This window comes from Engystomops pustulosus, unplaced genomic scaffold (assembly GCF_040894005.1).
Source record: "Engystomops pustulosus unplaced genomic scaffold, aEngPut4.maternal MAT_SCAFFOLD_226, whole genome shotgun sequence".
Classification (NCBI taxonomy): Eukaryota; Metazoa; Chordata; class Amphibia; order Anura; family Leptodactylidae; genus Engystomops; species Engystomops pustulosus.
Window position 1 is genome coordinate 123,937 of NW_027285105.1, and position 18,010 is coordinate 141,946.

Consider the following 18,010-nt stretch of genomic DNA (forward strand, 5'->3'; position numbering starts at 1 on the left):
AATCTGTATGTAGTGATCTCCTCCTAGTGGTGGTGTATAATCTGTATGTAGTGATCTCCTCCTAGTGGTGGTGTATAATCTGTATGTAGTGATCTCCCCCTAGTGGTGGTGTATAATCTGTATGTAGTGATCTCCTCCTAGTGGTGGTGTATAATCTGTATGTAGTGATCTCCCCCTAGTGGTGTTGTATAATCTGTATGTAGTGATCTCCCCCTAGTGGTGGTGTATAATGTGTATGTAGTGATCTCCTCCTAGTGGTGGTGTATAATGTGTATGTAGTGATCTCCCCTAGTGGTGGTGTATAATGTGTATGTAGTGATCTCCTCCTAGTGGTGGTGTATAATCTGTATGTAGTGATCTCCCCCTAGTGGTGGTGTATAATCTGTATGTAGTGATCTCCTCCTAGTGGTGGTGTATAATCTGTATGTAGTGATCTCCCCCTAGTGGTGGTGTATAATCTGTATGTAGTGATCTCCTCCTAGTGGTGGTGTATAATGTGTATGTAGTGATCTCCTCCTAGTGGTGGTGTATAATCTGTATGTAGTGATCTCCCCCTAGTGGTGGTGTATAATCTGTATGTAGTGATCTCCTCCTAGTGGTGGTGTATAATGTGTATGTAGTGATCTCCCCCTAGTGGTGGTGTATAATGTGTATGTAGTGATCGCCTCCTTGTGGTGGTGTATAATCTGTATGTAGTGATCTCCTCCTAGTGGTGGTGTATAATCTGTATGTAGTGATCTCCCCCTAGTGGTGGTGTATAATGTGTATGTAGTGATCTCCTCCTAGTGGTGGTGTATAATGTGTATGTAGTGATCTCCTCCTAGTGGTGGTGTATAATGTGTATGTAGTGATCTCCTCCTAGTGGTGGTGTATAATGTGTATGTAGTGATCTCCTCCTAGTGGTGGTGTATAATCTGTATAATCTGTATGTAGTGATCCCCTAGTGGTGGTGTATAATCTGTATGTAGTGAGCTCCTCCTAGTGGTGGTGTATAATGTGTATGTACTGCTCTCCTCCTAGTGGTGGTGTATAATGTGTATAATCTGTATGTAGTGATCCCCTAGTGGTGGTGTATAATCTTTATGTAGTGAGCTCCTCCTAGTGGTGGTGTATAATGTGTATGTACTGCTCTCCTCCTAGTGGTGGTGTATAATGTGTATAATGTGTATGTAGTGATCTCCTCCTAGTGGTGGTGTATAATGTGTATGTAGTGATCTCCTCCTAGTGGTGGTGTATAATGTGTATAATCTGTATGTAGTGATCCCCTAGTGGTGGTGTATAATCTGTATGTAGTGATCTCCTCCTAGTGGTGGTGTATAATGTGTATAATCTGTATGTAGTGATCCCCTAGTGGTGGTGTATAATCTGTATGTAGTGATCTCCTCCTAGTGGTGGTGTATAATGTGTATGTACTGCTCTCCTCCTAGTGGTGGTGTATAATGTGTATGTAGTGATCTCCCCCTAGTGGTGGTGTATAATCTGTATGTAGTGATCTCCTCCTAGTGGTGGTGTATAATGTGTATGTAGTGATCTCCCCCTAGTGGTGGTGTATAATGTGTGTGTAGTGATCTCCCCCTAGTGGTGGTGTATAATCTGTATGTAGTGATCTCCTCCTAGTGGTGGTGTATAATCTGTATGTAGTGATCTCCTCCTAGTGGTGGTGTATAATGTGTATGTAGTGATCTCCTCCTAGTGGTGGTGTATAATGTGTATGTAGTGATCTCCCCCTAGTGGTGGTGTATAATGTGTATGTAGTGATCTCCTCCTAGTGGTGGTGTATAATGTGTATGTAGTGATCTCCCCCTAGTGGTGGTGTATAATGTGTATGTAGTGATCTCCCCCTAGTGGTGGTGTATAATGTATATGTAGTGATCTCCCCCTAGTGGTGGTGTATAATGTGTATGTAGTGATCTCCCCCTAGTGGTGGTGTATAATGTGTATGTAGTGATCTCCCCCTAGTGGTGGTGTATAATGTGTATGTAGTGATGTCCTCCTAGTGGTGGTGTATAATGTGTATGTAGTGATCTCCTCCTAGTGGTGGTGTATAATGTGTATGTAGTGATCTCCTCCTAGTGGTGGTGTATAATGTGTATGTAGTGATCTCCCCCTAGTGGTGGTGTATAATCTGTATGTAGTGATCTCCTCCTAGTGGTGGTGTATAATGTGTATGTAGTGATCTCCTCCTAGTGGTGGTGTATAATGTGTATGTAGTGATCTCCTCCTAGTGGTGGTGTATAATGTGTATGTAGTGATCTCCTCCTAGTGGTGGTGTATAATGTGTATGTAGTGATCTCCTCCTAGTGGTGGTGTATAATGTGTATGTAGTGAGCTCCCACTAGTGGTGATGTATAATGTGTATGTAGTGATCTCCTCCTAGTGGTGGTGTATAATGTGTATGTAGTGATCTCCCCCTAGTGGTGGTGTATAATGTGTATGTAGTGAGCTCCCCCTAGTGGTGATGTATAATGTGTATGTAGTGATCTCCTCCTAGTGGTGGTGTATAATGTGTATGTAGTGATCTCCTCCTAGTGGTGGTGTATAATCTGTATGTAGTGAGCTCCCCCTAGTGGTGGTGTATAATGTGTATGTAGTGAGCTCCCCCTAGTGGTGGTGTATAATGTGTATGTAGTGAGCTCCCCCTAGTGGTGGTGTATAATGTGTATGTAGTGATCTCCCCCTAGTGGTGGTGAATAATCTGTATGTAGTGATCTCCCCCTAGTGGTGGTGTATAATATGTATGTAGTGATCTCCCCCTAGTGGTGGTGTATAATCTGTATGTAGTGATCTCCCCCTAGTGGTGGTGTATAATGTGTATGTAGTGAGCTCCCCCTAGTGGTGGTGTATAATGTGTATGTAGTGAGCTCCCCCTAGTGGTGGTGTATAATATGTATGTAGTGATCTCCCCCTAGTGGTGGTGTATAATCTGTATGTAGTGATCTCCCCCTAGTGGTGGTGTATAATGTGTATGTAGTGATCTCCTCCTAGTGGTGGTGTATAATCTGTATGTAGTGATCTCCCCCTAGTGGTGGTGTATAATGTGTATGTAGTGATCTCCCCCTAGTGGTGGTGTATAATGTGTATGTAGTGATCTCCTCCTAGTGGTGGTGTATAATGTGTATGTAGTGATCTCCCCCTAGTGGTGGTGTATAATGTGTATGTAGTGATCTCCCCCTAGTGGTGGTGTATAATCTGTATGTAGTGAGCTCCCCTAGTGGTGGTGTATAATGTGTATGTAGTGATCTTCTCCTAGTGGCGGTGTATAATCTGTATGTAGTGATCTCCTCCTAGTGGTGGTGTATAATGTGTATGTAGTGATCTCCCCCTAGTGGTGGTGTATAATCTGTATGCAGTGATCTCCCCCTAGTGGTGGTGTATAATCTGTATGTAGTGCTCTCCTCCTAGTGGTGGTGTATAATGTGTATGCAGTGATCTCCCCCTAGTGGTGGTGTATAATGTGTATGTAGTGATCTCCCCCTAGTGGTGGTGTATAATGTGTATGTAGTGATCTCCCCCTAGTGGTGATGTATAATGTGTATGTAGTGAGCTCCCCCTAGTGGTGGTGTATAATGTGTATGTAGTGATCTCCTCCTAGTGGTGGTGTATAATGTGTATGTAGTGATCTCCCCCTAGTGGTGATGTATAATCTGTATGTAGTGATCTCCTCCTAGTGGTGGTGTATAATGTGTATGTAGTGATCTCCTCCTAGTGGTGGTGTATAATCTGTATGTAGTGATCCCCCCCTAGTGGTGGTGTATAATGTGTATGTAGTGATCTCCTCCTAGTGGTGGTGTATAATGTGTATGTAGTGATCTCCCCCTAGTGGTAGTGTATAATGTGTATGTAGTGATCTCCTCCTAGTGGTGGTGTATAATCTGTATCTAGTGATCTCCTCCTAGTGGTGGTGTATAATCTGTATGTAGTGATCTCCCCCTAGTGGTGGTGTATAATGTGTATGTAGTGATCTCCTCCTAGTGGTGGTGTATAATCTGTATGTAGTGATCTCCCCCTAGTGGTGGTGTATAATGTGTATGTAGTGATCTCCTCCTAGTGGTGGTGTATAATCTGTATGTAGTGATCTCCCCCTAGTGGTGGTGTATAATGTGTATGTAGTGATCTCCCCCTAGTGGTGGTGTATAATGTGTATGTAGTGATCTCCTCCTAGTGGTGGTGTATAATGTGTATGTAGTGAGCTCCCCCTAGTGGTGGTGTATAATGTGTATGTAGTGATCTCCTCCTAGTGGTGGTGTATAATGTGTATGTAGTGATCTCCCCCTAGTGGTGGTGTATAATATGTATGTAGTGACATCCCCCTAGTGGTGGTGTATAATGTGTATGTAGTGATCTCCCCCTAGTGGTGGTGTATAATGTGTATGTAGTGATCTCCCCCTAGTGGTGGTGTATAATATGTATGTAGTGACATCCCCCTAGTGGTGGTGTATAATGTGTATGTAGTGATCTCCCCCTAGTGGTGGTGTATAATATGTATGTAGTGACATCCCCCTAGTGGTGGTGTATAATGTGTATGTAGTGATCTCCCCCTAGTGGTGGTGTATAATGTGTATGTAGTGACATCCCCCTAGTGGTGGTGTATAATGTGTATGTAGTGATCTCCCCCTAGTGGTGGTGTATAATATGTATGTAGTGACATCCCCCTAGTGGTGGTGTATAATATGTATGTAGTGATCTCCCCCTAGTGGTGGTGTATAATATGTATGTAGTGACATCCCCCTAGTGGTGGTGTATAATGTGTATGTAGTGATCTCCCCCTAGTGGTGGTGTATAATGTGTATGTAGTGATCTCCCCCTAGTGGTGGTGTATAATGTGTATGTAGTGATCTCCCCCTAGTGGTGGTGTATAATGTGTATGTAGTGATCTCCTCCTAGTGGTGGTGTATAATGTGTATGTAGTGATCTCCCCCTAGTGGTGGTGTATAATGTGTATGTAGTGATCTCCTCCTAGTGGTGGTGTATAATCTGTATGTAGTGATCTCCCCCTAGTGGTGGTGTATAATGTGTATGTAGTGATCTCCCCCTAGTGGTGGTGTATAATCTGTATGTAGTGATCTCCTCCTAGTGGTGGTGTATAATCTGTATGTAGTGATCTCCCCCTAGTGGTGGTGTATAATCTGTATGTAGTGAGCTCCCCCTAGTGGTGGTGTATAATCTGTATGTAGTGATCTCCCCCTAGTGGTGGTGTATAATGTGTATGTAGTGATCTCCCCCTAGTGGTGGTGTATAATGTGTATGTAGTGATCTCCCCCTAGTGGTGGTGTATAATCTGTATGTAGTGAGCTCCCCCTAGTGGTGGTGTATAATCTGTATGTAGTGATCTCCCCCTAGTGGTGGTGTATAATGTGTATGTAGTGATCTCCCCCTAGTGGTGGTGTATAATGTGTATGTAGTGATCTCCTCCTAGTGGTGGTGTATAATCTGTATGTAGTGATCTCCCCCCTAGTGGTGGTGTATAATGTGTATGTAGTGATCTCCTCCTAGTGGTGGTGTATAATGTGTATGTAGTGATCTCCTAGTGGTGGTGTATAATGTGTATGTAGCGATCTCCCCCTAGTGGTGGTGTATAATCTGTATGTAGTGATCTCCCCCTAGTGGTGGTGTATAATGTGTATGTAGTGATCTCCCCCTAGTGGTGGTGTATAATGTGTATGTAGTGATCTCCTCCTAGTGGTGGTGTATAATGTGTATGTAGTGATCTCCCCCTAGTGGTGGTGTATAATGTGTATGTAGTGAGCTCCCCCTAGTGGTGGTGTATAATGTGTATGTAGTGATCTCCCCCTAGTGGTGGTGTATAATGTGTATGTAGTGATCTCCTCCTAGTGGTGGTGTATAATCTGTATGTAGTGATCTCCCCCTAGTGGTGGTGTATAATCTGTATGTAGTGACCTCCCCCTAGTGGTGATGTATAATGTGTATGTAGTGATCTCCCCCTAGTGGTGGTGTATAATGTGTATGTAGTGATCTCCCCCTAGTGGTGGTGTATAATGTGTATGTAGTGATCTCCTCCTAGTGGTGGTGTATAATGTGTATGTAGTGATCTCCCCCTAGTGGTGGTGTATAATCTGTATGCGCCTCCTTATATTTGGGTCGGGTTTTACCGATGCAGCGGATGCTGTGGGTGGTTCTGCTGGCGCTGACCCGGTTGCTGATGCTGCAGGTCACTTCCACCTTTTGCTCTTTTGTGTTGATAAATATCTTTCTATTTTCACTTGTGGTTTCAGTTTTGCTGTTGTAGTAAAGGGTTAAATTAAAGGGTCGTGAGGCGTCGGAGGAGCAGATAATGGAGGTCGTCTTCCCCGAGCAGTTGTATTCCAGCATCGGCTGCTCCAAGATGTCTGCGGGGAAGAGGAACATGTGACACTAGAGACACCTTTAACATCCCCCACAGTATACACCCCACTTTACAGAAGAGGGTGAACTCCGGGGACCTGAGCGGGGAAGTGACACATGCAGGATATCGGGCGCAGGAGCTTAGTGACTCCCTGCACGGCGCATTATACACGGACAATGCACTTACATGCACCAGGAAGAAGAAGGTGAACTCCGGGGACCTGAGCGGGGAAGTGACACATGCAGGATATCGGGCGCAGGATCTTAGTGAATCTCCGCACAGCGCATTATACATGGACAATGCACTTACATGCACCAGGAAGAAGAAGGTGAACTCCGGGGACCTGAGCGGGGAAGCGACACATGCAGGATATCGGGTGCAGGATCTTAGTGACTCCCCGCACAGCGCATTATGCACGGACAATGCACTTACATGCACCAGGAAGAAGAAGGTGAACCCCAGGGACCTGAGTGGGGAAGTGACACATGCAGGATATCGGGCGCAGGATCTTAGTGACTCCCCGCACAGCGCATTATACACGGACAATGCACTTACATGCACCAGGAAGAAGAAGGTGAACTCCGGGGACCTGAGCGGGGAAGCGACACATGCAGGATATCAGGCGCAGGATCTTAGTGACTCCCTGCACAGTGCATTATACACGGACAATGCACTTACATGCACCAGGAAGAAGAAGGTGAACTCCGGGGACCTGAGCGGGGAAGTGACACATGCAGGATATCGGGGGCAGGATCTTAGTGACTCCCCGCACAGCGCATTATACACGGACAATGCACTTACATGCACCAGGAAGAAGAAGGTGAACTCCAGGGACCTGAGCGGGGAAGTGACACATGCAGGATATCGGGGCAGGATCTTAGTGACTCCCTGCACAGCGCATTATACACGGACAATGCACTTACATGCACCAGGAAGAAGAAGGTGAACTCCGGGGACCTGAGCGGGGAAGCGACACATGCAGGATATCGGGCGCAGGATCTTAGTGACTCCCCGCACAGCGCATTATACACGGACAATGCACTTACATGCACCAGGAAGAAGAAGGTGAACTCCGGGGACCTGTGCGGGGAAGCGACACATGCAGGATATCGGGGGCAGGATCTTAGTGACTCCCCGCACAGCGCATTATACACGGACAATGCACTTACATGCACCAGGAAGAAGAAGGTGAACTCCAGGGACCTGAGCGGGGAAGCGACACATGCAGGATATCGGGCGCAGGATCTTACTGAGTCCCCGCACAGCGCATTATACACAGACAATGCACTTACATGCACCAGGAAGAAGAAGGTGAACTCCAGGGCCCTGAGCGGGGAAGTGACACATGCAGGATATCGGGTGCAGGATCTTAGTGACTCCCTGCACAGCACATTATACACGGACAATGCACTTACATGCAAAAGGAAGAAGAAGGTGAACTCCGGGGACCTGAGCGGGGAAGCGACACATGCAGGATATCAGGCGCAGGATCTTAGTGACTCCCCGCACAGCACATTATACACGGACAATGCACTTACATGCACCAGGAAGAAGAAGGTGAACTCCGGGGACCTGAGCGGGGAAGCGACACATGCAGGATATCGGGTGCAGGATCTTAGTGACTCGCCGCACAGCGCATTATACACGGACAATGCACTTACATGCACCAGGAAGAAGGTGAACTCCAGGGACCTGAGCAGGGAAGCGGCACATGCAGGATATCGGGCGCAGGATCTTAGTGACTACCCGCACAGCGCATTATACACGGACAATGCACTTACATGCACCAGGAAGAAGGTGAACTCCGGGGACCTGAGCGGGGAAGTGACACATGCAGGATATCGGGTGCAGGATCTTAGTGACTCCCCGCACAGCGCATTATACACGGACAATGCGTTTACATGCAAAAGGAAGAAGAAGGTGAACTCCGGGGACCTGAGCGGGGAAGCGACACATGCAGGATATCGGACGCAGGATCTTAGTGACTCCCCGCACAGCGCATTATACACAGACAATGCACTTACATGCACCAGGAAGAAGAAGGTGAACTCCGGGGACCTGAGCGGGGAAGCGACACATGCAGGATATCGGACGCAGGATCTTAGTGACTCCCCGCACAGCGCATTATACACAGACAATGCACTTACATGCACCAGGAAGAAGAAGGTGAACTCCGGGGACCTGAGCAGGGAAGTGACACATGCAGGATATTGGGTGCACGATCTTAGTGACTCCCCGCACAGCGCATTATACACGGACAATGCACTTACATGCACCAGGAAGAAGAAGGTGAACTCCGGGGACCTGAGCGGGGAAGCGACACATGCAGGATATCAGGCGCATGATCTTAGTGACTCCCCGCACAGCGCATTATACACAGACTAGGGACCTGGAGCCATGAGGGCTTAACCTGCCAGTATGGGTGCTGGAGGGAACCTGGGGCCCGGAGCCATGAGGGCTTAGCCTGCCAGTATGGGTGCTGGTAGGGACCTTGGGCCTGGAATCATGAGGGCTTAGTCTGCTAGTATGGTTTCTGGTGGGGACCGGGGGCCAGAGGTATGAGGGCTTAACCTGCCAGGATGGGTGCTGAAGAGAACCCGGGGTCCAGGGCCATGAGGGCTTAGCCTGCCAGTATGGATGCTGGTGGGGACCAGGGGGCGGGAGCCATGAGGGCTTAACTTGCCAGTATGTGTGCTGGATGGAACCTGGGGCACGGAGCCACAAGGTATTAGCCTGCCAGTATGGGTGCTGGTGGGGATCCGGAGCCATGAGGGCTTAGCCTGCCAGTATGTGTACTGGATGGAACCTGGGGCATGGAGCCACGAGGTATTAGCCTGCCAGTATGGGTGCTGGTGGGGACCAGGGGGCGGGAGCCATGAGGGCTTAACTTGCCAGTATGTGTACTGGATGGAACCTGGGGCATGGAGCCACGAGGTATTAGCCTGCCAGTATGGGTGCTGGAGGGGAACCGGAGCCATGAGGGCTTAGTCTGCCAGTATGGCTGCTGGTGGGGACCCGAGGTCCAGGGCCATGAGGGCTTAGCCTGCCTGTGTGGGTGCTGGTGGGGACCAGGGAGCCCGGAGCCATGAGGGCTTAATCTGCCAGTATGGGTGCTTGAGGGGACCTGGGGCTCGGAACCATGAGGGCTTAGCCTGCCAGTATGGGTGCTGGTGGGGACCAGGGACCTGGAGCCATGAGGGCCTAACCTGCCAGTATGGGTGCTCTTGGGGACAAGGGAGCCGGAGCTATGAGGGTTTAACCTGCCAGTATGGGTGCTGGAGGCAACCTGGGGCACTGAGCCACGAGGGATTAGCCTGCCAGTATGGGTGCTGGTGGGGACCTGGAGCAATGAGGACTTAGCCTGCCAGTATGCGTGCTGGTGGGGACCAGGGGCCTGGAGCCATGAGGGCTTAACCTGCCAGTCTTGGTGCTGCCGGAGATTTGGAGCCGTGAGGGAATAGCCTTTTAGTATGGGTGCTGGTGGGGACCCCGAGCAATGAGGGCTTAGCTTGCCAGTATGGGTGCTGGTGGGGACCAGGGGCCTGTCAACCTGAGGGCTTAGTCTGCCAGTTTGGGTGCTGGTGGAGATTAGGGGCCCGAAGCCATGAGGGCTTAGCCTGCAGTGTGGGTGCTGGTGGGGACCCGGGGCCTGGAACCATGAGGGCTTAACCTGCCAGTCTTGGTGCTGGCGGAGATTTGGAGCCGTGAGGGAATAGCCTTTTAGTATGGGTGCTGGTGGGGACCCCGAGCAATGAGGGCTTAGCTTGCCAGTATGGGTGCTGGTGGGGACCAGGGGCCTGTCAACCTGAGGGCTTAGTCTGCCAGTTTGGGTGCTGGTGGAGATTAGTAGCCCGAAGCCATGAGGGCTTAGCCTGCAGTATGGGTGCTGGTGGGGACCCGAAGCCATGAGGGCTTAGCCTGCCAATATGGGTGCTGGTGGGGACCCAGAGCCATGAGTGCTTAGCCAGCCAGTATGGTTGCTGGTGGGGACCCGGAGCCATGAGGGCTTAGCCAGCCAGTATGGTTGCTGGTGGGCACACGGAGCCATGAGGGCTTAGCCTTCCAATATGGGTGCTGGAGGGGACCGGGAGCCATGAGGGCTTAGCCTTCCAGTATGGGTGCTGGTGGGGACCGGGAGCCATGAGGGCGCAGCCCGCCAGTATGGGTGCTGGTGGGCACCCGGAGCCATGAGGGCTTAGCCAGCCAGTATGGTTGCTGGTGGGCACCCGGAGCCATGAGGGCTTTGCCCGCTAGTATGGGTGCTGGTGGGGACCCGGAGCTATGAGGGCTTTGTCCACCAGAATGGGTGCTGTTGGGAACCCAGGGTCCAGATCCATAAGGGGTTAGCCTTCCAGTTGGGTGCTGGTGGGGACCCAGGGCCCAGAGCCATGAGGGCTTAGGCTTCCAATATGGGTGCTGGTGGGGTCCTGGGACTTGGAGCCATTAGGGCTTAGCCTTCCAGTATGGGTGCTGGTGGGGTCCTGGGACTTGGAGCCATTAGGGCTTAGCCTTCCAGTATGGCTGTTGGTGGGGACCAGGAGTTATGAGAACTTGGCCCGCTAGTATGGTTGCTGGTGGGGACCCAGAGCCATGAGGGCTTAGTCTACCGGGATAGATGCTGGTGGCGACCGGGAGCTATGAGGGATAAGCTCACTAGTATGGGTGCTGGTGGGGACCCAAAGCCATGAGGGCTTAGTCCAACAGGATGGGTGCTGGTGGGGACCCGGGGTCTGGAGCCATGAGGGTTTAGGCTTCCCGCATGGGTAGTGGTGGGGTCCTGGGGCCCAGATCCATGACGGCTTAGCCTGCCAGTATGGGTGCTGGTGGGGACCAGGGGCCCGGAGCCATGAGGGCTTAGCCTGCCAGTATGGGTGCTGGTGGGGACCCGGGGCCTGAAGCCATGAGGGCTTAGCCTGCCAGTATGGGTGCTGGTGGAGACTCGGAGCCATAAGAGCTTAGCTTGCCAGTATGGGTGCTAGTGGGGACCGGGGCCTGGAGCCATGAGGGCTTAGCCTGTCAGTATGGGAGATTTTGGGCACTCAGGGCTGTAGCTATGAGGGCTTAGCCTGCCAGTATGGGTGCTGGTGGGAACCCGGAGCCTTGATGGCATAGCCTATCTTTATGGGTGCTGGAGGGGCCCCGGGGCCCGAAGCCATGAGGGCTTAGCCTGCCAGTATGGGTGCTGGTGGAGACTCGGAGCCATGAGGGCTTTGCCTGCCAATATGGGTGCTGGTGGGGACCTGGAGCCATGAGGGCTTAACCTGCCAGTATGGGTGCTGGTGGGGACCCGGGGCCTTGATGGCTTATCCTTCCAGTATGGGTGCTGGAGGGGGCCTGGAGCCATGGGGGCTTAGCCTGCGAGTATGGGTGCTGGTGGGGATCCGGGTCGGAAGCTATGCCTGCCCGTATGCGTGCTGGGGGGCTGCTGGGTCTTGGTCACTGCTGGTGGTGCGTTGCAGCCGTGGTGGATTTCATGTGGATTCTATAATCCACTAAAACCAGGTCACCGTGAAGGGGTTAATGGCCAATGGAATTTGATCGAATGAAAAATGAGAACTTGGAGCCGTCCAGCTCTTCCTCTCTCCAAACGTTATTTTAGGGTCTTTTGTGTCAGCATTTTGGGGTGTCCTATATAATTGCCCACCTACCTTGCACGACCACCTCCAATAACTTGGTACATTTTGCGGAGCCGTTCCTGTTGAAGACCTTCACTGTGTATTGGGAGTTTTTCTCCTTTGGACTGGGGATGATGAGGCTCCCGTTCTTGTAGAGGATACAGCTGGAATTGCAGAAGTCGTATAATTGGGGCTTCATCACGAACCATTTTGCTAGGCGGGTGTTGTTTGTTTCCCATTCTACAGTATTGTCATCAGAAACTGAGCATGCTGGGATATTGAGGGCCACAGTTCGCTCCGGGGCCGTATAGATCACAGAGTCCTTCGTAACCGCCGTCCCTGCAAGAAACACAACACTGGTCACAACGGAGGGGACACCTGAGCGCCGTGCAACGGAGGGGACACCTGAGCGCCGTGCAACGGAGGGGACACCTGAGCGCCGTGCAACGGAGGGGACACCTGAGCGCCGTGCAACGGAGGGGACACCTGAGCGCCGTGCACCGGACGGGACACCTGAGCGCCGTGCAACGGAGGGGACACCTGGGCGCCGTGCAACGGAGGGGACACCTGGGCGCCGTGCAACGGATACCTGAGCTCCGGTCATATTGTCCTGTCTCTCTGGCTCTTCTTTAGTTTGTTTCCAGTCATTTTTAAGTATAAACTCAAAATTATATTTCAGCTTCAAAGCCTAAAGGCTCTTCTACATGCAAACCTAGGTAATGATGACTCAATGGATTGGAACATATTTGCTGAGTAGAGATGAGCGTGTTCGCCGAATTCCTACAACTGAGTTCCATCTCTTTTGTCCACAGTTCTGAACATCAACTGCAACCTCCCTGCCGATGCATGGGAGAGGTAGGTGTTGTCTTCAGCATGAGAAACCTGGTAAATGCAGCTGTAGATTCTGCCTGGGAGGTCAGGAGTTAAATGCATTATCCAATTAAATGCTCTGTACTTGCTGTAAGGAAGGAATAAGCTGGTTGGACAAATGCTGCGACCTCACAAGGGGAGGTTATAAAATCACTTGTGGATGGGAGCCCATGGTCTTAGTTTGGACAAGTAAGTCTACCCAAGAAGAAGCAGGGTCTGAGGCAACTACCTGAGCTCCATCCAGCTGAAGTTTTGCTGCTGTTCCAATAAAGAACTGTGAGTTAATTTGCACAACGTTGCCTCCGTCCGATCCCTGGATACGGCTGTCACCACCACGGGCTCCCCATCCATTACCCAGGGACTTATCTTACAGACACTCAGGGGTTGGCCCAGGGAGAACCAGTACCTCAGCCTCTCCCTCCATATTTCTTGCACACACCACCTGCTGGAGAGCTGCCAGGCTGTAGGACAGCCCTCCGGTCCCCATACCAAGCACCGTGACACTAGCGTGCCTAGGCCGCGACCGCCAGCCACTCCGGTATTCTGGGCCCCGGCTGCCTCCAGGCCCCGAGAAAAGGCCCCTGTGGGAGATGTTACACGTAGCGTCAGGATATCTACTTCTGTGCCTTATACTGGCACTATAGACTGTCCTTTACTACTAGACTGTGCTGCCTAACCCTGCTGCTCAGGCAGCCGTATCCAGGGATCAGTTTACACCATCAGATGTCTCCAGGCAACAGATCCAACCACTGCTGCCTCCACCCAGGCTGATGATGCTCCTGCTCCAGCCCTAGCAGTGACAGACAACATCCTGACTGCGCCTGCAGTACCTGGTGTCTCAAGCCGGCTGCTGCTACCAATGCACTCCAGTCTACAGGAACGGCTCTTCAGCTTTCTGCAGATGACAACATCCAGGCTGCTGTTGTGCCTGTGGAAGATCCTTCTACAATTGTTCCAGAAATGATTGCCTCAAAGGCTGCAACCCTTAAACAGCTACTTTTCATCTTTGTACATAAACATGACAATGCTGATTCTTGCTATCCCAGTTGAGCTGAGCCCAAAATCCTTTATCCTATGGAGCCAGAGACTATCCTGGACTCCTATCTAATTGTTTCCAAGCTAGAGACATTCCTGGACTTATTCCCTGTTTTGCTTGAAAGCACCCATCTCTGCTGAAAGCAGATACAACTACCTCATCTATCAAGGACTGTGCCCCTCATTGCAGAGGAGATTCTTTGCCCTTCTCCTTCCAGCAAGGACTGTTGCCAGAGAATGGAGCCCTCTGAGAGACTGATGGTCATTATATTCTACAAGGAAAAGGACTCTTATTATTGTTGTGGCTATCCATATTTGCTTTCCCTTTCAGGAAAAAGGACTAAGATAATAAAACTATTGCTGCTGATTGATTTTATGCGTATTATACCTTTCTCTTTCAGGAAATGGACATTTCTACTGCTGCTAAAAGTAGCCAACGTTATATAATGTTTTCCGAATGATGTACCCCTTGTGACGCCTACTGCCAATGAGAAGTTTTGCACAATTATAGTAACAAAAACTATGGGGCTCATTTACTAAGGGTCCGCGGAGTGCATTTTCATCAGGTTTACCGGTGATTTCGCCGCATTTAACAGGGTTTTTTGGCGTGCGCGATCAGAATTTGGCGAAAGATTTAACATTTTGAATAGTGTCGCAAGACATGCACTTGCAAGCACCGAGAAGAAGAAGGTGAACTCCGGCGGACCATGGCGGGGAAGCGACGGATGCAGGAACTGGGCGCACAATCTTCATGCATCTCATCGGACCGTCCGAATCAGGGATCGGGACAGGACCAGGTAAGTAAATTTGCCCCTATATGTTAGTTTGCAGCTTTGCAGCTGTGGATAGATACAGACCGTCTATCTGTATCTATGTCAAATCCTGACCGCAGGCTTATCCCTCAAACCGAAGCTTTGTACTTGTGTGGCCTCTGTTAACCATGGGTCTTTAGGGGACCGGGGGTGTCTAAACAGTGACACCTAGATGTCATAGAGACAGCAGGTATAATATATTGTATGTCATATGTATATCATTATGCCACCTAGGCCAGAACTCCAACCAGCAACCTACCCCCAGCTGAAGTTCTGCTGCTGTTAAGGCCGCTGTCTGTTCCAATAAAGAACTGTAAGTTATTCTTCACCAACGTGCCTCTGAGTGATCCCTGGATTAGGCTGTATACCACCAAGGGTCCCCCATCCTCCATCCCCAGGGATCACTTCTACACACCGGGGTTGCCCTAGGGAGAAACCTACTCTTTCCTCCATTTTCTTGCACACACCACCTGCTGGAGACCTTCCAGGCTGTGGACAAGGCCTCCACTCCTGATACCAAGCCCGTGATCATCGCCGTGCACAAGACCGCACTATCCAGACCCTCCGGTAATCAAACCCCAGCTTTCTCCAGCCAGCGGTAAAGGTCAGTCCCCGGTGGGGATGTTGTACAAACCAAGGACGTCTCAGCCACCGGTCACGGAGCGGCCGCTAATGCTCTATGATAACTCTCCGAGCCGGGATTCATCTCCTGCAGCAGATTTCTGGAAAATTTGTGCCCACATTTCTGATGGATTTTAGACCATTTTTTGGCACTTCTTTAACTCATCCGACTCGTCAGATAAAACCTAGTCTGTCACATTGTGGCGCACAGTTTAGACAAGCTAAGACCTACACTGGGTGTTTCTTCACACTAGACCAGCGTTCTCCTGCTCCGCACTGCCTGCAGCACATGAATGAATTCCCCCAGAGAGTCCCCAGATCCACAACAACCTGTGCTGGAGGATGAGGATGTGGACAGTGGACCATCGCAGGACCATCGCAGGACCATCGCAGGACATCTACCCTGATGATGAAAGCAACCTGTCAGCTCTCTGCAATGTGGAGATTAACAATGAGAGCAGCAGCGAGGTCAGTGGAAGAAGATCTGAGGGGTGAGGACGGTGTCCTAGACCCAGATAGTTCAGAGGAAGAGGCTGTGGTCACCGTGAGCACACAAAGGCGCGGCTCAGAGGAATGAGCAGAAGACAAAACGTGTCATATTCACGCTGTGCTCCCAGTCCCTGAAGTGAGGAACAACCTGAGCCCCACACGTAGGACCAGACCCTGGCGAACACGACATGAGCCGCAGTGGGTGACGCAGGGGAAAAGACGTGGAAACGCCTGAGGGTCCTCTGCTGCTTCTGACGTCTCGGCCTCTACCACCTCCTCCCGAAGGACGAGGCCCCCCCAAGAGGGGATGTGACACCTCCACCACCAAGGCGGTCCTCACCACCTCAGGGAAGGGTTCAGCTTCCTCTCCCCCAAACAATGGAGAGAAAGCGGAGGTTTGACCCACTATACGTCGTTCCCAGCCGCCATTACTTTTCTGGCAGACCATCCCTGTCCAGCACCAACAGGGTGTGCACTGTATCACGCCAATAGTCGTAGGGTGCTCATCCCAACTGATAGGTGGACAAGTCAGCCCGGGCAGGGACGTTACATCAACTGCCACTGGGTTACTACAATGGCAACTGGGCCCGAGGCAGGAGGCCCTCTGACTCACATCCTGCCCCCACCCAGCATTCCCGGACATCACTCCTCGCCTCCAGTTTGCCTTCTCCTCCCACTGAATCAACTGAAACTTTTTGAAAACATTAAATTAAAACTTTTTGTGTAAAAAATGTTTTCATAATTTTTTTTAAAACTATTTACAAGCGACACAATTGTCCTCTTTAGTAATGTGTATCTTTCATGGTAGTGAGAGCAGGTACCAGAGGGGGGGGGGGGGGTCCCATGTGACAGCGGAGGGTCAGCGGTGGTTACAGAGGACAATGCTCCTCTCCTGGACCCTGATAATGTTGGTGTAGATTATATTCAGTGTAGAACTGATAGGATCTCGCTGGAGGATGACCACTATTCAAGGGCAGGATCTGTAATGATGGAGAAACATACAAGCTGTGCCATTGATTTCCGGAGAGGCTCAGCGGTTACTGCAGGGGAACGGGAAGCAGATGAGGAGCTTCGTCGTATCTTAAAACCTTTGGATAAAGCAACCAAAACCTTTCGGCTTCTCCTCATCGGTATCATGTTAACCCCTCATGGGACCTTCATAGTGGAGCCCACCAGAGGGCAATCAGGGTATATATTCTCCCTCTCTGTATTGGGGATGCAGCTCAATTGTTGGGCCATTTACTAACCAAAAGTGATCAATATTCTTTCATAGTTGGAACTTTGCAAAAAAGGGATGATTGATGATGATGAGTGATGATGTTTCTGCGGCTGAATACTAGACAGAGATAGGATCTTGCTGGATGATGCAATAGTTGCTAATAATCCTGCCTGGCAGATATTGTTGTATAATCCTGTACTATCACCCTATGAGGGCAATTATTTGCCTGTCCCTAATTATAGGAGACTCCTCTATACACCTTAGTGTCCTGACAAGGGCAATTTCCTGCCTATGTGACTGACTCTATGATGAGCATCAACCTCTACTGAGTCTCCTGTGTGTAATAGCATCTGGACACGTGACCGGCTCTTATACTGCTGAGTCCTGGCCATAAGTCTCACTTTTTCATAGTTTGTTCTGTCCTTGGTGAACAACAGTTTAGAGGGATTACTGTGTACTATATTGTGTATTATACTGGGGCAGATTTACTTACCCATTCCAGTCGTAGTCCAGCGGCGCGCTCTCCGACGCTGATTCGGGTTCTGCTGGGATTCACTAAGGTTGTGCGCGCGATGTCCACTAGGTGTCGCTGCTGCGCTGAAGTCCGCCGGAATTCACCTCCTCCGTCTCGGTGTATATTTTTGCAACACAATTTTTAAAAAAAATTCCACGTTCTTTCGAATCCATAGGGTTTTGAGACTGCCATGCCCCCCCATTTCTGTCGCGTGAAAGCCGGCGCCGATGCGCCAAAATCCCGGGGCAATCCGGCGCAAATCAGAAAAATTCTACGAAAATGCGCGATTCGGACCCTTAGTAAATGTTTCACATCATAGTTTCTATCTTGGAGGGTTCTTTTTGTTTCTTAGCCCTCTGAATAGATCTAGCGTCCATCTCAGACGCAGGATTTTCCCTTTTGCTTCCATGACTCTTGTCGCTGGGTTTGTCTTGTAGTTTTTGGTTCTGTTAGTAGAATACTCCCCTCCTAGTAATGGATCTCCCTCCTACA

At 50.2% G+C, this 18,010-nt stretch overlaps 1 protein-coding gene across 1 annotated transcript in view; it reads right to left on the minus strand.

Annotated features, from left to right (window-relative positions):
* Positions 1–18,010, minus strand: part of CD2 (CD2 molecule) — a 64,839-nt gene that overhangs the window by 34,434 nt on the left and 12,395 nt on the right. Inside the window, exons 2-3 of the mRNA XM_072132098.1 lie at positions 11,992–12,297; positions 6,111–6,347 (exon numbers count right to left, since the gene is read on the minus strand). Coding sequence (XP_071988199.1) covers positions 6,111–6,347; positions 11,992–12,297 — 543 coding nt within the window. The remainder of the gene's footprint in view (positions 1–6,110; positions 6,348–11,991; positions 12,298–18,010) is intronic.